This window comes from Cinclus cinclus, chromosome 6 (genome assembly GCF_963662255.1).
Source record: "Cinclus cinclus chromosome 6, bCinCin1.1, whole genome shotgun sequence".
Classification (NCBI taxonomy): Eukaryota; Metazoa; Chordata; class Aves; order Passeriformes; family Cinclidae; genus Cinclus; species Cinclus cinclus.
Genome location: NC_085051.1, coordinates 14,080,212 through 14,104,404, shown reverse-complemented (window position 1 = coordinate 14,104,404; position 24,193 = coordinate 14,080,212). Strand labels below are relative to the sequence as shown.

The following is a 24,193-nucleotide window of genomic DNA, read 5'->3' as shown; positions in this document are numbered from 1 at the left end:
AAAAAATAAAAAGACTAAGGTTCACTAAGAACTGGTCTGAAGCATCAACCTCAATAGCTTGGGGGTTTGGTGCATTGTTTTACATGTTGTTTCTGTTCAGTGTTTACCTGTCAACCTTTTCACAGTTTGGGTTGGAAGGAATCTTAAATGTTCCAATGCCCTGCCATGGGCAGGGACATCTCCCACTAGATCAGGTTGCTCAGAGGCCCATCCAAAACTGGCCTTGAACACTGCCAGGGATGGCACATCTACCACCTACCCTGGGTAACCTGTTCCAGTGTCTCACAGTAAAGAATTTCTTCCTAGTATCTAATCTAAATCTATCCTCTTTTAGTTTAAAGCCATTCTCCCTTGTCCTGTCACTACATGCCCTTTTAAGAAGTTCCTTTTTGGTTTTCTTGTAGCCCCTTTTAGGTACCAAAAGGCTGACCTAATGTCTCCCAGCAGCCTTCTCTTCTCCAGGCTGAACAGCCCTGATTCCCTCAGCCTTTCCTCACAGCAGAGGTGCTCCAGCCCTCTGGTCATCCTCATGGCCCTCTGCTGGACCCATTCCAGCAGGTCCACATCCATCTTGTATTGGGAGCCCAGAGCTGGATGCAGCACTCCAGGAGGAGTCTCATGGAAGCAGAGTAGAGAGTCAGAGCCCCCTCCCTTGACCTGATGCCCCTGATACAGCCCAGGATGCTGCTGGCTCTTTGACTTGCTTGTCCATAGGGAATTAAGAGAGTTGGAGCTTAGCTGGCAGTCAAGAAGCTAAATTAGAAGCTTAAAATGGTATGTGGAAAGTGTATTTAAATTGTATTGTATAAAGAAAAATGTGGAAAGTGCTTGTTGCATAATTTTTAGGAGACCTGGGCCAATTCCTAACCTGATGTTATTTTATTATAATATCTTGTGTGTGACTTTGGGGAAGTCTGCTGATGGTTCCCTTACAGGAAAAGCCACCAAACTCTGCAGGCTTCCCTTCACCACATAGCAGACTAACTGTCCACATGCAGATTCTAACAGCTCTTCAGGACTGGAGGAGGATGGAGATTGATTTAAGTAGGGTTTTTGGGGGATTTTTTGTTTGTTTTTTGGTTTTTTTTTAACAATTCTGTAGTAAAACATCCCATCACTAAGTTGTTTTGTTTTTTTTTTATTTTGTTTCATGGAAACTTCTAGTCACACATTACTGATCTCTTTTTCATTTCATGGGAACTTCCAGTTACTGTCACTTCTGTCCCCTCACCCCTTTCCTCCTTTGTTTCTTTAGAAGATTTAAAGGGAGTTGCACATGACCAACTTGAAACAGATGACACGGATGAAGTGAACATGAAACAGGACAAACAGGTTTGCCACTCAGCCCTGACTTCCTATCCTGATTCAGATTCTTCCTGTGTCTCACTTCCTCCTGACAGTCAGTCTTGACATTGAACTGACCATTTGGTTTTCCTAGGGCAATATGTGTGGTCCTTTAGTAAATGATGAAAGATTTTGACACTGCTGCTGTTATTGCATCTAAAGATACCTTGATATAAAATCTAACAACCCTACAGAAACATGGACTATATTGAGTGCTCTCAATATATTGTATTAGCAGTGTCTCTTATATAAACTTACAGTAATATATTCTTGTGTATGTTTTTACTTAGCAATATCTCTTATAGTATTTATCCACTTGGCTTGAAATATTTTGTGCTGGGAAATAGAGCTTTTCATGTCTCCTCAAAAGCCATGTTCTGCCACAAACTTGAGAGTTTGAATGCCTGTTTAATTTTCATAAGGCTTGCTAAAACTACTGTAAAATAGGAGTTTGACCGTAGAAATATTAGCAGTGCACATGCCTGCATGGTTCTGTGTGAAGATTACTTGTTGCATTTTCTTTGTTTGACAAAAAATGTGTATCGTTAAAATAAGGAAAACTTATGACTCAATGTTCTAGAACTGTTTATCAAGAATTTAGCTAAGAACTTGTCATGTGATATCAAATCTCTGGTGTTGTGCCTTCAAATAAATTTTAATCAGTTACAGATATCAGCACAGATTGATTTGAGTATGAGCCTGTCCTTGGCTTTTCTTCAAAAAACAACTTTTCCTTTGCCTTTTGTAGCTTTTGGATGGTTTTATCGGTATGATGGAAAATTTCCCACAATCCGTAAGGTACAAAGTTTGAAATGTGAATTTGTTTGCTCTGTGTGTGTTTGAATTGGAATTCCCTTTTTTTCTTCTTCTCTGTTATTAGTAAATATTCTTTATAGTCCAATGCTCCTTCTTTTAACGTGTGCACAAATTAAGATGCCTTTGGGATGCATGTGTCCAGGACTTTGTCCTTTTGAGTCCTTCAGGCTCTGAGTTCTGCCAAGTGCAGAGGGAACTGTATAACAATACTTCACAGAAGGTGCTCATTGTAGGTGGGCAGTGCATGTCTTCATGTTCTCCAAAAGTCATTAGAATCATGTTTATATAAAAACAGTAAAGAGACAAAAATATACAGTTATACCTTTGCAGACCTCCCTGTAGGAGAAGTGCTGAAGGCAAAAGGCTTTTAGCCATGTATATACGAGAAAAATAAAAATAAAAATTAACAATCTTTAAGCTGATAGAATACTTCTGTGTCTGCTGCTGAAGTATTGCAATGTCAATTTATAAGAGTTTCAAATAATATTTTATATTTGCTGTTGCTTCCTTCTTTTTATTTCTTGCAATATATATTAGCCATATTGTAGGGGGCTTGCTATGGTGTTGTGTGCTCTGGTGGTGGATTTTATGATAATTAACTGTGGTAAAAGTGCTGTGAAGATTTTGTGCATGTATCTGGCAAGAACTCAAGGTTTCAGAGGAGGTCATTATTATTTCTGACGAATTATTTGTGCCACTGTTTAGGACGATTACTTTGACTTTCTGTGTGCCCAGTATATACCTGTTCTCCTTAAAACAAATTAGGAGAAGATGGTGCATTCCAATACCTTTTTGTACTGCTGGTGACCATAAATCATCATGGATCTGTAACCTGTGTGAAAGCCAGGCCAGTTAGGATTTTAATCTGAAAATTGTAAATGCATGTTACGGAAACTCTTCACATTAAGAAGGTAGTATTTTGTGTTGCTGCTGACAACTATAGTTTATAGAATGCCCAAATACCTCTTCATATGCTAATGATCTTACACAATTCCTGTTGAACTTTACCACACAGTGCGCACTAGAAGCTTGAAAAGATTTATTTTAATCATTTGCTTTTGGCAGTGATGAATTTTCATCCTGCTCCCTATTCCTAATATTTTTTTTAATTTTCTTGAAAAACAAAATTTCCCTCTGTACTTAAAATATCTATAATAGGAAGTAAACAGAATCCATGGGGAAAATTGCAGGAAAGGATGAATCATCCTGTTTTATCTGAATGCTGTGAATGCAGCTATGACAGTCAGCTAGATGTTCATATTCTAGAAGACTTTGGCTTGTGTACTGCTTAGTGTGCCTTTGAATTCAGTAATTCTTCAAATGTTGATATGTAGCAAATTGACCTGCCTGATGTTACATCTAGCAGACAGTACTAAATTTATTACTCGAACTTATTAGAGGATGATAGTTGAAATTGTTGTTAAGGTAAAAACTAATTATCCCTGAATAAAATACTTCATTGGATTAGGTTTATTTTAAAACATTAGTGGTGAAAAGCTATTTTTTTTTAGTTAGGCTTTATTGCCAATGTTTTTGGAGTTCCTTTTCCCCCTTCTCCCCTCCCTACAATACCACCACCATGTAGCCATGAAGCAATACACCACATCCCACTGAACTCAGTAGCACAAAGTTCCAGTTAACTGCTTGACTGGGGGAATTGGCTTTTGTAGCTGCCAGGGAAAATGTCTGCTTTCCAAGGCTTTGTTATCAATATTAATGTGCAAAAGGTGAAAGGGAGACAATGCTATTTAATGTTAAGCAGTTTGTGGTGGTTTGGGGAATTCAAAGCATGAAAAGTCAATAACTGAAGATGATGATAAGAACAAAAATCAAACCCAAAGCACAGCCTTTCTGGCAGTGGCAGTAATTGTCAGTAAGTGGCCACCTGTTCCTCTGTTTTACTTTTCATTAAAAAAAAGGAGGACATGGCATTTTCAGTATGAACTGAGTTCTACCTGTACAGATGTGAAAGGGCAGCAGAAATGGGACATCACTAAGGTAGAAATAAGGAGCAGCATGTATTTTGAAGACAACAGGAATGGGGGCTTCCAAAAGAGTACATAGTTTTTCCCCTTTGTTTGTATCCTACATCTAAAATTTTGGAGTCACTTTGTGCTGTATTAGTTAACTCATCTGAGTAGATTTTATCCAGTGCTTGTAGGAGCTACATGGTCTTTGTGATGCAGTGTTCCTTCTTGGAAGCAACTCTGTTTCTGCACTGATCTAAACCTTTCCTTTATAACTCCTTATTTCAGTTTTATTAGGGGATTTAATGTTGATTTTAAGGCATATGCATGAAGCTGTTGTATGCATGGATTATTCACATCTACCTATACATGAGCATCTGTCACCTGAAAGCAATCAGTCTCACATAAATGCCAAAGCAGATAGATGGCAAATCAATACCCAACCAAAACTGTTTGAATATTCAAAGTTTTGTAGTGGGCCTGTGTTCCCTAATATTGTAACTTTGCACAGGAGCAAAGAATTTTAATTCTCTGATCTCATCCAGTTTATGTTAGGGGGCACGAGCCCTCCAAATAGTCTGAATTTCCTGCACATTACTGGGTAAATGGACTTAGAAAACCATCCCCATATTTGTATAGACCGTGATTAATTTTTCAAGGCAGGCACTCATGTACCAAGATTGACATTTGTGGTGTTTTTAGCTGATGTAAAAATTTTTGTTACAAATCCTTCCCAGAAAGGGAAAGAACGAAAGAAGTCAAAAAGTGATAGCTTTTGTGAACAAAAGAAGAATAAGAAGGAAATGGAGTTTGAGCAAAAACTTGCCAAAGAGAAAGAAGGAATGCTGGAGAAAGAAAAACAACTGAAAATAAATCGTCTTGTGCAAGAGGTATGTTGTGATCTATCAAGTGCAAAGCTATATTGAAAGAAAATTAGATGGATTTTTAGTGGAATTATTTTAGCAGGACACTTGTTTAATTATGTCAAAGGTAATGAAATTCTCAAAGCTGTTTTACTGCAGAATTCTGTTTCCACATTTGTTTATTTCTAGTCAGCTTTTGCCCAAATGAGGATAGGTCTGCAGCTGTGTTCATGTGTAGTGATGAAAATGAAACACTAATGAAAAATAGCAAAATAGGAAATCCTTCTTAAAAGTACTATTGTTGTTGTCATTTTTAAAACTAATTTAGGTGGCATTTCATACTTTTGAAACATATTTGTATTATGACCATACCTATAAACTTTTCTAATGCACCAATGTTATGGTCAAGGTATCTGAGACAGAACGAGAAGACCTGGAAGAATCAGAAAAGGTGCAGCACTGGGTGGAAAGACTTTGTCAAACACGGTTAGAACAGATTTCCTCTGTGGAGAATGAGTCTCCTGAGGTAAAATTCTAGCTTTTCTATATAATGCATGATCTCTAAATGAAAGTAGTCTCCTAAAAGCAGCAGGTTTTACCAGTGACAAAATTTGTCTTTCCCCCTCAGTCTTCTTTCTATGAGAGGAGAACAAAAGTCAGTAATTGATGACTTACAATCTATAGAATTTTTTCCTATATTTTATGAATATTTAAATATTATTTTAATGAACTAATTGTACTTTGTCCCTTTTAACTTTATTATCACCACTAAATTAACAGTTTTATCATCTCATGAAATATTTCGACTAAGTGGGAGATGCTACCAGTAACAAAAGCTAGATCCAGCTATATTTATTAGTATCATGTGAATATAAGAACATCATTGATGATGAGCTCTTGGAAGCTTCCTTGTATTGCATGAAATAAAGGAACAGGATGAGAAAACTACAAAAAACCATGAAACTCACAAGGAGTAGGGTTTGGGCTTATGCTTTAAGTAGGCCCCTTTAATCTGGAGAGCTGCAGATAGTGATTGTTCCTTAGAGCCTGGTGGTTCTAGACATGGAGTGAGGCTTTCCCACCATCCTGTTGCTCTGGCTGTCTTCCAAGGAGAGCCACTTCCAAGAGGAACACTGCAATCTACTGAGCTCCCATGGGATCCCCGAGAAACTGCAACCACAAAAAGGACCTTGGGGAACACTCTCGCATGATTTTCCTTCAGGTCAGCGTGGAGCAGCTCTGGAAAAAGCAGCTGATCTTTTGTTCCTCATGGCCCTAGGCTCAGATCTATGTGGCTTTTCAGTACAGATCTTTAGTGGAATGATTATGCAGAGTTTTTATCTCGCTATCACTTGGCAGCTTGTGTTCTGCTAGAACTTTGTCCCTCTCTGTAAAGTAAGAAACAACATTGCAGATTACAGTGTTGTATTATCAGAGCTCTAACTGGAATTAAAACAAGCACTCTGTGTTGTGTTTGCTCCATCAATTATTCTATTATGTTATATGTAATTGCTCTATTACAGTTTTTCTACAAACCTATTCAAGAAGTTAAAACATGTAAAACACAAAACCTGAGCTTCTTAGGGCTAAATGCAGCTGAAAAATATTCATGTGCTACAGGTTTGAACTGTTTCTTGGGAACAAGAGCATTCAAAATCTCAATGTCTGCCAATGAAATAGCTATTTTTCAGCACAAAGCAATTAGCATGTTAGATAAGAAGAATGTGAAAAGTGTGCGCTGGAGGGAAGTGTTGCCATATTAGAGTAAGATGAATGTGTCTGTCAGTGTATCTATGTAAGGTTTCCTCAGCTGAGTCTACAAAATAGCAAAATGACTGAATTTTCTCAAATACTCCAGTTTGATCACTTAATAATAAAATGTTAGCAATTCTAACAACATATGTAGACTCCTTCCTCACACACATCCTTATTTTCCTGATGAGCTCCTTATTGTGTTCAAACTCTGAAGTTGTTTAGTGCCCCAATAGATACAGTGTGGAGTAATATAAATTATAAGATCTCAAGCCCCTTGAGGTTCAGAATTTCATAGCACGCTAAACTTTTTGTTTTGATAGCTGCTTAAGCTTAATTTCCTTTCTTGTACTAATGTGTGGTTATGTTTACACAACTTTAACCCGTCTCCCTTTCTTAATGACATAGAATCTCAGGGCCTGTCTTTGATTATTTTCCTTCAAATAATCACTTCTGCAAGGAGTAATTCTGGCTTTCTCCTCATAAGAGCCAGAGAGGCAAAAGTTGTGTTATCTTGGTTCATCCTGTGATTTTGCCTTCTGAAAACATCATGCCATTGGGGTTTTGTGAGTTTTCTTTTGTTGACCCCTTTACCCCAACAGCTGCTGTCACATCACTCCTGGTTTTCTTCTTTTTAAACTGGAATCCCAACGAGTGCTTTCAGAGAAAATGTTTGTGTATATTCTGTGTGGGAGAAGCAAAAATCTTCCTGTGGAGGAGCAGTTACGCAGAGCGGTGTTCTAGGGCTGGTTGTCCTTCGGAGCTGTAGCAGGCAGGAGTGTTGAGGCAGATTTCTGTTCTGTCGCACGTAGCTGGTGGCTGGACGTCCTTCTCCCTCTCCCTCTGCCACCTCGATGCGGCGCTTTGCCGGGGGGCTGCAGCTGCACACCACAGATCTCGACGACATAAACCTAGACGAAGTTGACAAACCCAAATCGCGCGCGCCACCACCTCCGCCGCCACCGCCTCCCACTGTTACCCCAGCACCACCAGCTCATCCACCCCCTGCCTCAAATGCTCCACGAGGTCCAGCCCTGTTGGTAACACCAGCTTCCCAGGTGACCTCGGGATCTGTTTGGATGCATGCGCCTTTACTGTTCCCCTGTGTGCCTCCCTGCCCTGATCCATCATACTCTTTGTCCACTGGGTCTACCCTTCTGCACCTTGCTATGTTAAAAGAGGCAATGAAGTGGTTTCTTCCTTTGTTTTCAGTAGTCATTGCAGTCCAGAGGTAGTTTAATTTTATTATTTTTTAAATCTATAGTCAGTAGGGGTTTGCTCTCCTGCTTGCATACCTTGCGGCCCTATTACCTGCAGATGTCCTAGAGAGAATATATCAGTTAAAAAATAAAAAAGATGATTTGGACTTAAAGACTTTAAAAAAACGAGGTTGCAGGCAGCAGATTTAATTCATTGCTAAATTTGAGAAAAATATCCCTGTAGTGAAAATGACCTGTGGAAGTGCTTTAAATATGTCATCAAATTGCTTTGTTAGGTGAGAAGAGTGGACAAAGAAAATTGGCCTAAAGTGAGGTCAAACTTTTAAAAGGTCAAAACTGTGTAAAATAAAAAAGCAAGAGCTGGTAACCTGGTTTGACTTTTTGCACTTTGAGAAAACATCAATTTTCTCCTTATTGCAATCTGAGTCCAAAATAGGATCAAATAAAAAAAAACCTTGTGCCAAATCTCACTTTAGGAAAGAAATGGCAGCTAATTCATCATAATTCCCTTTGCTAAGCACTGTAATGAGAATCATGAACTTGTTCTTTTGGCGAAAGATACTTGTTTCAAGCAGCAGAAGAGGATCCCATATGATCAGTTCTTCCCTGTACAGTTTTCTGCATGGGTTGACTGACTGTACTATTGGGTTTTGGGGGTTTTGCATGTTTCCTAAATAGTGTTTATATGTGCATGATTCTCCTTAGGTGGGGAAGGATATGCAAGTGTATAACTTTTTGTGGAAACAAGTACATTCTCTCTGTGAATAATCACCCCGATGTGACCCATGGGTTCATGGGTCTTGTAAACATATGTGCTCCTCTGATAGTGCTTGATCTATGTGGTTCATACATTTGAAGTGCCAGGAATGTGTTAGAGCTACTGAAATGGAAATTTTGTATGTTCTTGTGGATAGCAGGTTGCCCAAGTTATTTGCAAAACAAAAAGTATATTAAATGACACAAGTGTAAAAAATACTTGTGTTGAGAGGAGAAATACACTCCTTTAAAGACAGCAGAGAATATTCAGATAGAAGGAGTAATAAAGGAACTGCCATACTGATCTGACCCGAAGTCAGATCATTCTAATACCTGTTTCTGGCAGTTTGTCACTGCTAGCTGTGTAAGAGAAAATAAATTAATAATTAAGAAAAATATGTTAGGTAACAGCAAATAACCTAGCCTTTAAAATAAATGTCCGTTTTCACTGAATATAATTAGAGTACATGAGGAAATAACTAGGTAATTCAGTATTTCTGATGTTGTTTCAGAAATGGAAGAAAAAATCCAAAACTTGACAATTTATTCTTGTTACTTTTTACAAAGTCAATTTTAAAACCCACAGATAAGCAAAAGCAATGCATTTGTGTGACTATGGATTAAAGATCTCATGTTTATGCCTGGTAAAACAAAACAAAAGACAACTGTAGTTGTCCCATAAGTTCATTTTTCTAATATTACTCAAGCTGGTAAATCTTCTCTGCATTACTCCATTTTTGGTTTTAACCCAGATCCTTTAATTTCCAACTCAGCTCAAACAAAACCTGACAGAAGGAATAAAAATCCTGTCAAAAATACTCTTGCGAAGTAGCTATTAAAATATCTGCTGTAAATTGTCTGTTTCTGAAAAAATATTATTAGCTTTACACTTTATATGAACTCAGTACTAAGTTTGTTGCTGTTTAGGTTGTAAGAAACATCTCCCACGTTGGCAAAGAATCCTCTGTGTCAAGCAGCCCTCTGGTATGTCACGTGCTGTTTATCATGGCTGTAGTTTCATGAGCTTCCCATGTAGTGCTAATGGCAAGGAATTGTCAAGGGTTTCACTCTGCAGGGCTAATTTATTTAAAATTCAGCACATGGAATTATCTGTGTGGATACACTGCTGTGCTGAAAGTACAAGTAGTGGAAATTACTCCTAATGGTCCACGATGTTGTATTTCAACATGCAGTCCATATCTGCATGTTGTGAATGTCTGTATCTCACAGCACATGTGCTTTCTTCTTCCACCGAGGCAAAAATTGCTAGGTTTAAACTATTTGTTAAATATAATAGGTGCTAAGAAACAAGTTTCATCCCAGAATCACCATTTGTTTGATATCTCTTTGCCCTGCTTTTAAGTCAGAATGATCAGACGTCCATTCTGCACTGTAGAAAAATCTGTTGCTAAATTGTGCAACTCCAGGAGAAATCATCCAGTTCCAGTGCAGATTAACAAGTTGGTATCTCTGTTGATTCTGATTCTTCTAAGCTCAGAATGCTTAACAATGCAATGTATTTTGCAGCGTGGAGCAAGATTAGTTGAGTGATATCCACAGGGACTTTTGAATATCTGATTCAAACCTTTAAAAAAAAATATTTAAGAAAGGAAAGGATGGGGGGGAAAAAGCCCGGGGGGGGAAACACACACAAAACAAACAGAAAAAAACAAATCAAAAAATTGGCTTAACCCATTTGCTGGCTGCAGATAAATAACTTCAGAGGTTACAGCTTGTACCATGAGAAAGATCTCTGGAATACATCACATTTCCTATGAGAAACACTGAGAAAAGTGTCCCAAGAGTTGCTGGGGTTCAGTCAGAAACTGAACGCACAGGGCTCAGTTTTGAACTCTTTTCTTCAATAAAACTGTGGTTGATGTCAGTGGGAGTTTTGGCATAGCGGGAAGTGTAGGATTGGACTAGGACATGCTGAATGATTAGGTCTCAGATGCCTCTGGGTATCTCTGCTTTGTGGAGTCAAGGGCTGGGAATTAGGCTAACAAACCATCACTGTTAAATCAAGATAATTTAACTTGAAATTCTTTACTGAAAGCTGGTTGTTGCAGCCCTGCTGAATTTCATCTTAAAAGATCTATTTAGCCATGGACTAGTTAAAATCTTATTTTGGGTTCACTCTATTCCTACATTCAACTTTAGCAGTTTTGGGGATTTTTCCCTCTAATTTTTCATTCAGTTTGTTGCCTTTATGGGGAAAGTGCCAAAACCAGGGCTGAGATTTTTCCACAATCTTGCTGGTGAAGCCAGAATTCAAGTGGAAAGCTATTACTTGGATACAAGAGAAATTGTGTTTTGGTTTGTTGACTTTGTAAGCCCTAGTTAAAATAATTCTGTCAGCTTTTTGTATTAAATTACACTAATTTTTTGTATTAGTGTAATTAAATTATTTATGATAAACCATTGAGGAGTCTCGGTGAAAGGATGGATTTGCACAAATTAGGTTGTGAACTGTAATTTTCTTAATTTAACTCCATAGCAACTCGCTCCAAGTCCGCCTACCCAGCGTCATCCAGGGGTACCAATAGTCTCTAAACCAGTTATGCTGCATCCTGACCCAAACTTCGTGGTCAGGCCAACAATCAAATCAGAGGCCCTGGTAAGCCTTTTAAAATCCTTTTTCTTAGTGGCTCCAGTACTGTGAGGGTTTGGTTTTGACACTGTTCTTTGAAATGTCCTCAAAGAATCAACCTTTGTCCCATTTCCTACTAACTAAAGTTCCTGTATATTTTCAAGCAGTCACTGATGGTAAGTACAAAACAGTATTTTTCCTTGTTTTTTTTCCATGATGGAAAAGCCACTTTTAGTAACATTTTTTTTTGTACAAGGGTGTATAATTCCAGAGCAGCATAAAAACCCTAGAATTTCTACATCTTATTGCTCATTTATTCAGATGCTGGGTTGTATTTTTATAAATTCTGAATTCATCAGGAATGAGATAATAAAAATTAAGTCACTTACTTTTTTCCTTTGTAAATGGTCATGAACATACTCGAAGATTTATGCCTTATATGATTTATCATATTATATATATATATATAAATTAAATTTATATTTTAATTTCCAGGGGAAAAACATTGTTGTTATATCAGACTCCAATATAATGGTCATATTATTTTTCTTATTTCTTTTCCATTTTTGTCCCAAATGCAAGTGAAAAGTCAGAGACTAAACCTTTTAGGACCAGCCATGTAGTATCCTTGGGAACGGTAGTTTATGAAGGAAGGTGAACCAAGGCTTACTGAACAAAAAAATGAGAAATATTGCTCAGAGAGATGATAACTCCCAGCTGGCAGTCTTTGAAATCCACCTAAAAGAGATGGTGGGGTAATTAGTAGAATTTATTTTTGAGGATCACCATGACATAAGCTGTTACTATCGAAGTTCTGTGTTTGTTGCATGTGTGTGTGTGGACACGTGTATATGGAGTTGAAAGACAGTAACTGACAGAAAAAAACATCAAATCTGTCTTCCATTTATTTAATTAAAAGCTATTTCTGGCAATAAATTATGTGCACAATATTCCTAACTGTGTTTCATTAAATCATGATGGATTTCTTTATCATTTTTCGCTTCAATAATTTAGATACTCTTTTTCCTTTGTTATCCCCAGTTACACTTTGAACAAATTTAAATGCTACTTAGTAACCACTTTTCCCACAGACAGAATCATCTTGAATCTTCTATATTATAAATGAATGGTAATTGGAAGCAGTTTCAATAAGTTGTGTAAGAGAAGGCAGGCCCATGAGCTAAAAATAAATTCAGATCCCTCCAGTGGAGATGTTTGCTTCAGTTGGAGCTCTCATTTTGATTGTGTTCAATAATTTAACATCTCTAAGCAATATGCAGTCCCTTAGGAGAGGAATGAACAAAGTCATAATCTGCAGTTAGTATCATCTAACTCTTGAAAAAAGTGTGTATATGTGAATTAATTTGCAAAATGGATAATACTATTAAGTGTGATCAAACAGTCTTGGTACAAATTTTTAAAGGATTTTTTTTTTAACTGACTAGATTCAATTAGTTTAAGAAACTGGCAACAAGATCCACCTCCATGGGAAATGTCTTATGATTTGTTATGCATGCATGCACATCTTCCAATTCACAAGTCTGCTAAAATCTTTCAATCCTCTTCCTTCCCAAACTGCCTTATATTAGTCGAAAGATCAAAATTTCTGTGGGAGAAATAATCTGGTAGGACTTTGAGAGAAGGATCAGTCTATAAATTGGTTTGGTAGACCTTACATCTCTTACTTCCATTGATGATTTACTGCAGTAAAGGGTATTTATTCTTCCTCCCTGCAATGAAGTCACAAGAGTTATGTGAAGTAATACGTGCATGGATACTAAAGAGGGAGATTACTGCTATTAGATAAAAAAAGAAAAGGCCAGTGTATGAAGAAAGAAGACAGTACCTGCCTGTCTCCAGAAATGTACAGGAATTATAGTTAGATTTCATGCAAAGGGGGAAGGGGTTTGGTTGGTTGCTGTGTGTGATTTTGTGCATGTGTGTTTAAGTTCATTGTTAGATACAGGACAAATTCTGCATCTCCTAGTGGAGGAGAGTATCACCAAAGACAACATACCATTTGCTGTCTGGTTTCTCATTTTCCTATGTTTCACACACCTTATGGAATTCCAGCTTTGATGTCCTAATTTGACATTATGCACACCACTTTTTCTACCTTGTTTTTACCTGAATTTAACTGTCTTGAGTACGAAGCACAAGAAACTGAGGTTGATGGATTTATTTTATTCAAGCAGCTAATCCAGTTAGCCTATATTCAAACAATTGACTAGTAAAGAAGATGAAAAAGCATGAACTTAAGAATAAAATAGGCATGTAAGAAGGGGTGAAATTCTCTTACATGGAAGGTAGTTGGGCCAGATAGTCTCTGTTGTGACTTAAGTAATCTCATTAACTAAATTCAGGTCAGAACTAACAGGTCCCTTAACAGTTGATGAAAATGAAATTGTCTTCACTCAAAAATAGGGGAATTATGGGAGATGTTTAAACCTTAAGTGTGCCCTTGAATGCTGAGGGCTGCTCTGAGTTAAAATCAGTGTCAGCTGTACTAGAGTGAACTTGAATACACTCGCAGCAAAACCAATTAAATTTTGGCTCAGAGAACAGGAGAGGACTATTATGATTTAGTAGTGAGATTTCCATAGATGCAAAACCACCAGGAATATTAGTCTCTGCTCTTCCATCTATTACAAACGTCCTGTTGTGTGAGTTACAAGGCTCTGCTGCACTTGCTGCTAAAAAGGATTTTTCCTCCCTTATTCCTTTTCAGCTGGATGAATAATTTCTGAAGGGACAAAAATAATATTTAAGCTTTTCTCTAATTTTCAAGATTTGAAGCCTGATTCTGTAGGACTGAAGTCAAGACAGGTGCTTAGATACCTTGTGGCAAGATTGGAGAGGATTAGAAACTTCAGTTAGTATTGGTTATAGCCATACCAAAACAATCTGTGTTGAAAATGATTTGGTTTTTGGTTTTCTTTTTAGAGAGGTTCTCAAGAGGTTTATGGAAAAATCTTTCCAAACTTGCCCATAAATCCTCCAAGACAAAAACTCACAATTTGTATTAATTAAACAAAAACCACATTTCATTAACTCTAGAATCTATTGTCCCAAGAAATGGTAACTATAGGACACTGAGAGAAACATTAGTGAAACATACTTAGTAATTTGTTTTAAAGCAAATTGAGTTTGAAAAGGTAAATGTGGTCTGTAGAAAGTATTTCTTGTTACAGAAGACTCAAATATGTTACCTGATTTGCTGCAAGGTTTTGAATGGAGGCTGGGGAAGTGAAGTGTCAGTAGTGACAGTTGTATAATAAAATGGGGTTTTTTTATATCTACAAATATATATTATAAGGGGGGTTAGCCCATTTTATTTTTGAAATTTTTTGTAGACTAATACGATATTCTGTATTTTAAGTGATTCCAAACTACAGTGTACCATTTTGTTAGAATAGTGGAAGTGACAGAAAAAGAGAATAAATATGGAATTTAAGACCTTGAAGCCAAATGCAATAAAATAAAATCCATTTAATAATAGTAGAATTCACCTCTTCAGTATAGGAAGTCCTTGGTAGGAAAGAAATCTTAAATGCATGAACATGCATTTATTATGACTTCTCCATATTTTGGAAATTATTGTTTAACATTTTGTCCATGTTTAGGGTTGGGTTTTTTTCCAATCTGTTTTCCTCATATATCATGGATGAGACTTCCAACCTTTTAGAGATGTTTTTTAGAGATGAGTTATAAAAGCAATGATGGAAAATATTTTTAAGAAATCTTGTGGTATGGAAATGTGCATTATTTATGTAGTTTCTCTAAAATTCTTTCCACTTTGCATTCAGTACTGTTTCACTGTGTGAGTTCTCTCATTTTGAAATGATACAGGGAGCAAGCACTAACAAGTGTGATTCAGTCCCTAGGAGAGTGAAATAAGCAGTAAGATAATTTATGAGTAGGTGATATTTATTTACAGCAAAAAGTTAATACCTGGTTTGGCAATTTTCTTTCTTTTGCAGCCACAAGAGATGTTTAAAAGGATGGTGGTTTACAATTCATCATTTAGATCTAACAAAAAACAAGTAAAAAACCATTTTTCCGTGTTTTGTGTGGTCTTCTTGTTTGACTGATCATAGATTTAAAACTTTCCTTTCAAATTCTGTTGCTCAGTTTCTAAAACAGAACATGCAAGACAGCCCTAGTGCATGAGAACTGCTCACCTTTGTAAGTTTTAAGTGTGTGCTTCTGGCTCCTGCTAGTCTAGGCAGAAGAAGAATGAGAATAAATCCTTCAGGTTGAACCATCTTATATGGTTAAGTGCAACCTTTAAGATAGTTGAACACTGATAACTGATCTGATACTAATATTCCTAAGACTTCCTTGTTTCTTTTAGTGTCCAGCTACAATGCTTTCAGTAATAAAATGCCTTATCAGTTTAAGAAATAGAGTTAACATCATAATGTAGTTACTGGTAGGAAATCAGAGGAACTGGTGGTAGAAAGCCTTGTGTAGGATTTTCCCACTGCATTTTTTTCTTTTCTTGCTTTCCTCTGTCATAATGATGAAGTTTTCATCTCTATGTCATTGGTAGGCTGGTGGTTCAATAGACCGTCCCTTGAAGAAGTGCTAAACTTCTTCTTTGCTGTAAAATGTGCCAGTTTCTGTACAAAAGCCCCTTGTTAGTGCAAGCTAAGTTAGATGCATTGACGTTATATGAAAAGTTGGTACACGGAAGAGAGCTCACAATGTGAGCTTTTGAGCAGTAAAGCATTAAAATTAATAATATTTTTTTCTTCTTTTATTCAGTTTCAGTCTATATCTAGAAGGGAAAACTGACTGAAACAGATCTAGTTTTGAGATTATTTATTTGCCAGTAAATGCCAGTATGTTCTGAATATATAACAATTGTGTCCTCGAAAGAGGTGTTTTTTTGAAAAGTTTGTTATTTCTGGTCCTGAGTTTCTCTTTCAATAATTTGTTGTTGTTTTTGTTGTTGCTTGGGTTTTATATGTTTGTTTGTTTGTGGTTTCTTGTTGTTATTTCAGGTCTCAATTGTTCTTGACTACCGTTGTTAGAAACCCAGGAAGCAGTATCATTAGTATAACTGCTTGTGATTTGGAGATTGTTTTATCTTTAAATAGTAACTTCAGCTTTCACCTGCAAGTCCAGACAGAGAGCTGTTTCAGAGCAATAAAATATTTTGTGTTACATTTTCGACTTATGCTCAGCTCTCTGAATGTTTTTGTAAGTCAAGAAGGGATTTGAATGGTCTTAACTCTTTCACCTGAAACATCCTGAGTGGTGGGAGGGTAGGCTTAGGACTGTGCTTTCCACTTGGTGTTCTTGGTTCATTAGTCCCTGCTTGGATATGGAGTGCACTCTCTGATCTCTGAATTTGTGGTGTCCATATCAGGGAAGCTTTATTGCAGTTCAGTGCATGTCTTCTTTCTGTCTTAACAATATTGGTACATTATTGAATCCAGATCATATCCCTGATACATAGTGATATGAACCCCAGGGGACAACAGTTCAGATTTAGTATTAGAAAATGGGTTTTCACCCACAGGGTTGTTGGGCACTGGAAGAGGCTCCTAGGGGCACTAGCCTGACATAGCTCCAGAAGTATTTGGTGCCCTGAGGTGCACGGTATCACTCTGTACAGGGCCAGGAGTTGGACTTGCTGATCCTTGTGGTTTCCTTCCAACACAAGATATTCTGTGTTTCTATGACTTTTACTTGTAGATTGTTTTTGGGTTATTTTTATTATTTCGTGTGTTTTGTTTTGTGGAGTTTTTTGGGTTTTTTCCTGTTTAAAGATTATTTTCCCAGGAAAACTTCCTTCAAGGGCAACATCTGTTTTTCATGAGGACAACCTGGGACAAAGAGTTCACTGATTTCCTTTAGATTACATAATGATTTAGTGACTTGGCTGAGTTTGGAGTCCTTTTCTCTAAATTACTTGCTCCAAACCCATAGATACCTACTTGAGCCATGATTCCAAAAAGGCAGTACTAATTCAGTTATTCGAAGTATTGTTTAGGTTGCTTTCATTGTAAAATGTTTCTCTTACAGTTTTAGTTAAATGGTTCATAATATTAATACAATTTGGAAATTAATGAACCATTGGTTGATGTTTTTCACCCAGGATGAAATTCTACCCTTGCTGATGTTTGTGATGAACTTCCCATTTATCTGGTTAACAAATTTAATGCAGTGTAACAAACTTAAATAAGGCAGTCCTGTTATGAATGAGATCAGAACCCAGAGGGTTCATAATCACATCAAAATTAAGCAACTGAAAAAGGTGATAGACGGTATAGTAGAGGAGGCATTAGTATTTCCTGCTGCAACTTTGCCATTAATCAGCCAGGCCTTAAATATATCACAAGAATCTCAAGCTGTATGTTTGGTTTACAAGCAGAAAAAGGCTTAGCTGAGTCTGACAATTGAGTAATCTTTGTTGTCAAATGTATCCAGTGGAAAAGAGGGCAGTAGTCCATAATATACCAATTCATTGAATTGGTACCACTGGTCTGTGTAAGGTATTGACTTGCCTGCTGTGTCAGCAAGGGGTTGTGTGGTTCTGTGTTCCCCTATCACCAGGTTATTGCAGCTTGAGGCCACAAGAGTGGGAGCTAGGTGCCTCAGTAAAGACTAAGTTCTGAGGTCCTTACTTTAACATGCAGGGTAAGTGCAGAGCTTTCATAAATCCCTGGCCCTGGCCATACAGTCTCACCCAGTAGCTACTAATCTTCCTCAAGAAATTGTCATTCAAACAGCATTGACTCCTGATTGGTGGTGCTGGAACTCCCAGCCTTGCAGAAAAGGTAACTCCTTCTTTCCCCTGCAGCCTTGGTGTGACAAAGGGTTAAGCACTACATTTTGTAGGTCTTCTCAAAGCTTAAATCTTGCTGTGCCTAAGTACAGTATCATCTTCTGCATTTCAGACTTTTCCTGACAAAACTTTTAGGTCCTCCACAGAACCATATTAAAATAAAATCATATTGTTGTCCTGCAAATTGTCCAACAAATTGTTGTCCTGCGCTTGCTTGTGATATGGAGCCGACTCCCTGAAACTCCACATCAAGAAGGAGAGAAGGGACTGAAAAAGAATCCTAAAACCCAGACAGGGTGGAAGTAGCGTTGCTGACAGGTTAATTGCAGCCTGTAATTTCTACCTGTTGCCATCCAACACGTTCGTAACCCCAAGAAATGTTGCTCCAAAGAGTGTTCTGTCAGGTGTAGAGAGGAACTGTGGAGCTGACAGGTGGTAAACTCTCCCTCAGAAATGCTCCATGATATGACCAACTCAAATTATTGATCTGTCATGAGGTTCTGAAATGTCTTCTGACTGTCAGGATGGACTCTTTGCTGTCTCTCTGGGCTTTTCTCCAGTTACTGTCTTCTTTCATAGCTTACAGAATTACATGTTCTCTCACTAATAAGTAAGATGGAATTTGTGTGTTAAATGTGTGAGTAGCTGTTTTTTCAATTAAATATAATTCTATTCTCAGGGCTTCCAGAAGTATGTGGAAGATTTTGATCCGTATTCAATGGTAAGGAGAGAATTTAAAAATGCCTCACTGTTTAATATGAAATAGTCTGGAAAAAAAGCCAAATCCTTGATTTTGAGGGCTGGGAGTAGGTAAGATTCTTGCTTGTTGCTTTTCTGGGTCTTAGTTGTCTTTTCTAAGACAAGTTAGTTTTCTAGACAAGTTGTCTTTTCTACATTTAACAGGAGTGTTCTTACAGGAAAAAGTGATGTGGTGTTCTGATCTTCCTCTTACACTATTTTAGAGAAAGGAAAAGTCCCTTTTCCCCCAGAAACTACATAGATCAGCCTAATTGTTTTCTGTTTCCAAAGTGGAAATGATTAATCATTATATCTTTTCACAGTTTACCCCAGACCAGATTATGGGAAAAGATGTACGGCTATTACGAATAAAAAAGGTAAATATTATGTTGGTTGATTGATAGTTAAAATTCATGTAAGCATTTGATGTACAACATCATTTACTAGGAAGAAGCAAAGAAAGATTAAGCTCCTGCTAATGCCAAAAATTATCAGACTTTTCTGAACTAGAACTGTTTTGTTTTTCATAGGAAGGATCACTGGACCTTGCAGTTGAGGGAGGAATTGATTCTCCAGTTGGAAAGATAGTTGTGTCTGCCATCTACGAGGATGGTGCTGCAGACAAACATGGTGAGCAACAACGGGGAATGTCAATGCTGCTGCCAAGTGTCTCCTTACACTGGCAGAGAATGGTTGGCTAATTTCATAGCCTGGTCCTGAAAGGCTCATTTAGATTGGCCAAGGACCCAAGTTCTGGTTCAGGTTTAAGGGCAGCCCACATGCGCTGCTTAAATTAAATAATTACATTAAATTTATAAAAACCGACACCTGATTCTCTGGTGCATTCTTTAATCAAGGAATATGTTCTCCATTATTTCACAATTTCCAAGCAATGACATTTGTAGTACTTCCACATGCAAAGCAATTACCTTACTACACTGTGCTTAGTTTTGTTCATTATGCTGCCTTAAATAGTAATTTGTCTAGTTAAGCAGCCAGCTGTACTCCCAAAACCCAACTAAAGGCCAGAGCCTCTGAAGCTGAGCTCTTGAAGGTGCAAGAAGAGGCTCACCAACACATCTGGGCTTTGCACCTGGTGGGAAGTATCTGCCATCCTTTTCTGGAGAACTGTTGTGACAATCAGGTCAACAGAGGGCAATATTCCCTTATAATATTCCCTTATAATGTCTTTGCTGTCCTTGTCCCAGCCTGCACCTAAGTTCAAGTCACTCTTGTTGTGAAAAATCTCAGTCATTTCATCTCCTCAGGGCTCTTTTTGGCCCTTCGCTCTTTTTAGGTCCATTACTAGGCCTCATAACTAAAGCTGTCCTCTTACCACCCTCTTCAAATCCAGTTCCAGTTAACTGGTTATGCTTCATCCCAGATTGGCAAGTCAAAAACAGTTCTAAGGAGCAAACACTACACGTACACTTGCAAAGCAATGACAGTCATGCAAACCCTTGACAAGTGCCATTTTATTCCTTCAGGAATTTAATTAATTTTGCCATTTTTATAGAATCATGGAGTCTTTTGGGTTGGAAGAGACTTTACAGATCATCTAATTCCAAGGCCCTGCCATGGGTTGGGACACCTTACCCTAGACCAGGTCGCTGAAAAGCCCCATCCAACCTGGCCTTGAACACTTTCAGGAAAGGGGCGTAGTAACAGCATCCTACAGTCAGTCACAGTTTGTAAACAGTATAGCTGGATTACCCAAATGGGCAAACTGTAGAAAATCATATTGAACTAGTTTCTTACCGGTCATGATCAGTAGGAGATTACTTTGGCTTTGCCATGCTTAAAAATTCCTTTTGTGTTTACCTGTAGCAAGTTTCCTACAAGTTTTAGTGCAGATCTTCACATTCACTTTACATTATAGTCGGTACTGCATAAATATGGCACAGAAATGGCTCCTAGAATTTTGTTTTGCTTACGTGTATGTATAAAACATTTGTCTTTTCCCCAGGAGGCATAGTGAAAGGGGATGAGATACTGGCTGTAAATGGCAAGATATTGATTGACAGCAAGCTGGCAGAAGCACAGGCAACTCTAGCAAAAGCTTGGAACATGGGTGGGGTAGGTAACCTGGAACATGACTTCGTTCTACCTACAGAGCTCTTATGGGAGCTTTTCTATCATAACATTGTCACGTCAACACCAACAAGGTTACAAACATCAAAAGTAGTGGGTATGTCAGGTACTCCCAAAGTAAGCCAAAATCTGCAGGAGATTCTGGTATGTAGCATCTCTGAAAATCATGGGTGTAATTTACTGGGAATTTACTAATTTACTGTATTTTACTAGACACATGTCAAGATTGGTATTTAAGCACATGATATGCTGAGTGTTTATAGTACCTTTATATGTAGAATCGCTCTTTGATATTGAAAATTACTTGCAAGCAGATTGGAATTTTCTGATAATAGCTTACCTTTGATTTCTTGATGTATAAGTAACATTGCCCTTCAGCTACAGTGAGTGTTTCCACATCAAGAGCTGTACTCATTGCTCAGATGAACAGCACAGGATAATTCTTAACTTTTTTTAAAAAATCTTGTTGTAATAGTAGATTTTTTTCTTTAATTTCAAGATACAAATCAGACAGCTCAATCTTTAAGTGGTCTTCCTATAGACAATTTTAATAGAGACCTTGCTGCTGCTCCCTGTGGTTTTCCAGGAATAGATTACCTCCCTGATTCTCTATCTGACATTCCATAGTGGTCCACCTCTAAAAGCAGTATTTAGTAGCAGATGTTTGCCTGTGCTTTTCCTTTTCAGGACTGGATTGACTTAGTCATTGCAGCATCACCTCCAAAAGAATATGATGATGAAATGTAAGTGCATAAGCTTTTTTCTCTGGGGATTAAAATCTGAGTAGCAATACCCAGTTTGCTTTTTTTTTTTTGTCACACATTTTTCAAGTATTTTCTTCTTCTTTTTCTTCTTCTTGACTATATAACATCCTGCTTTACATGGTTGGTAATTTGATAGTTATAAGTAACTGTCATGCATTACAGCAGTGGTTCCCAGAACTGCAAAATTGTAATTCTGAGAATTGGTTGTATGTGACTACACACTCATATTTTTGGTTTAAAGTTTGAGGATTTGGGGTTTGGGTTTTTTTAGAAGTTGCACTTAACTTCAGTCTGAATCATTTACTATATTCCCATAGATAGTAATTTAGGGAAACAAATCCCCATAAGCATTCTGCATCACGATCAGACATTTAATTTTGTTGTTTGGTTTGGTGGTGGTTTTTTTTAAATTAGATTGCAGTTACTGTTCTTGTCTAAGCAAACTTGTGTAAAATTTTCAAAAGAGCTCAAGTGATTTTGGTGTCTTAGAAATGTTCACAGAATCCTTGATTTAAAGATAATCAGCATAGGTATGAAACAGAAGAATCTACAGCTACAAGTATGATAGAGGTGTCAAGACTGTACAAATTGCTTTACTGTGGACAAACAGTTTCAAGAGCAAAATCCATGTTTACTAGTTTGAAGAAGATTTGAAGATATCTTTACTGCCAAGTTAAATGGCAGAGCAAGGTTTTGTAGTCACTGTTAACCTGGGCTCTTGTTCTGTGCAGAATACGGGAATATCAGTTGCAGTAAATCAGTTTTACTGGTTAGCACCAACTGTAGATTGACATGAAATGTTGTTTAATACCTATGCATAAACTAAAGGGCAAGGAAATAACTGTCACTGTTATTTTTGTTTTCATATCTTGTATATTTAGCCCTACCATTCCCTCATCAGCAGTCAGTCCCAACACACAGAGAAAGGTTTTTGAAGGCAGTGCACCTGTGTACAGACAAGGGTATCTCCTGCAGCTGTAGCCACTGCAGTGTCCCTCATGGTGAATAGCACATGTGGCTTTACATGATTAGCCATTGTCGAGGCTGTGTTATATTTTCAGCATGTGCCTGCCTGTGCATTGCTTGCCATCCTTGCTTTTGATCCTGGCATGCTGGAGCTGGAGTGTTCTTTGGGCTTTTGCCATGCCTGTGCAATTAAAATATGAGTATTTAGTTTCTACTTCGTAAAGTCCCTCAGAGATCCTCTGCAGAACTGGTTTATCATCTGCCAGACTATTAAATAAATAGGCCCTGTCTAAACAAGTAGGATTAACCTGAGGTGTTTTCCTTATCTGTGGACCACTGCTGTGGCTTTGTGAGATCAAAGTATATAAGCAACTACAAATTATTTTCTCATGAAGGCTTGTCCAAAGAACAAGTTTCCATTTGGATTATTCACAGTGTGCCTGTAAACAAGTATTCATGAGTGTTTGGTTTTCACTGAAGTTTGTCTCTTAATTTGCCATATACCTATATAATAGGTTTGTTTTGAAATTATCCTTGTCTCAGAAATTCAGTTTATTCTTTATGGTTTCTCTGTGGCTGTAATCACAGTAAGTACAGTCATAGATCTCTAGAACTACCAAGGTAAGATTTTATGTTGCATGTGGGTCTTCTCAATTATTACTTGTAATACAAATCAAAACTACTTAAGATCCAGTTTAAAAATTGTGCTTGCTAGAAAGATTAAAAGTTGCATGAGAGCTAACAGCATGTTTCTCATTATCTTTTTTTTTTTCCCACAGCACATTTTTTTAAGGAAGACCACAACTATTGAAATGGAATTTCTCTTCAGCAGAAACCCGCTGCTCAGTAAATTAATAGGAAATCATTAACCACATGAAATGCATCTTTATTGACTCACCTGTAAATTGAACTAGAGACATCAGATTATTCAGATAATTCAAATAATTTATTATCATTCTATAGGCATACAAAACATTTTTTGCATGATTGAAAAGAACTACTGACCAGCATAGTTCAGTCTGTGAGTGCTTGATTTCTTTTTGCTATCTTGAAGGGCCAAATTCTGCAAATCATCTCTCAGTTTTCCTGGAAATAGGCTCTAAAATCACAAATTAAGATAGAAGAGAGATGTCTGTTCCCACATGCAACACTTTTGAATAAACATCCACAGGCCATTTTGGGTGTGAAAAGAATTATATTTTTTCTTTCTAGATAGTGATTTTCCTGGGAAAATGGGAAGTACACAGGTAACTGCTGTTCTCATATTCTTGTAGCTCTCTTAATGTCCATTTCTGTGTCTCAGTTGTGAGGTATTTTTTTGACTATAAAAACCCTGCTGGTGGAAGAACTGGGAATACCAGGAATATGAGCATTCTAAGGAATAATTTTGATAGTATTGCTCATACACTATAAAGAATCTTCTGTACCAGCAGAGTAAATAACTACCAAGTAGATCAGATAAAATCATTATGCACAGTCACATTCATACTCCTGAGTATTTGTATTGGTGGCAAAAATTCCTCCCTCATA

The 24,193-nt window shown here is 37.4% G+C and overlaps 1 protein-coding gene across 1 annotated transcript in view; it reads left to right on the top strand.

The window, feature by feature from the left end:
* USH1C (USH1 protein network component harmonin) overlaps positions 1-22,678 on the top strand; it is a 43,983-nt gene extending 21,305 nt beyond the window's left edge. The window contains exons 15-27 of the mRNA XM_062495351.1: positions 2,093-2,142; positions 4,865-5,017; positions 5,400-5,516; positions 7,555-7,782; positions 9,646-9,702; positions 11,216-11,335; positions 15,289-15,351; positions 18,784-18,825; positions 19,166-19,219; positions 19,373-19,472; positions 20,809-20,918; positions 21,621-21,676; positions 22,579-22,678. Coding sequence (XP_062351335.1) covers positions 2,093-2,142; positions 4,865-5,017; positions 5,400-5,516; positions 7,555-7,782; positions 9,646-9,702; positions 11,216-11,335; positions 15,289-15,351; positions 18,784-18,825; positions 19,166-19,219; positions 19,373-19,472; positions 20,809-20,918; positions 21,621-21,676; positions 22,579-22,678 — 1,250 coding nt within the window. The remainder of the gene's footprint in view (positions 1-2,092; positions 2,143-4,864; positions 5,018-5,399; positions 5,517-7,554; positions 7,783-9,645; positions 9,703-11,215; positions 11,336-15,288; positions 15,352-18,783; positions 18,826-19,165; positions 19,220-19,372; positions 19,473-20,808; positions 20,919-21,620; positions 21,677-22,578) is intronic.
* The last annotated feature ends 1,515 nt before the right edge of the window (positions 22,679-24,193 follow it).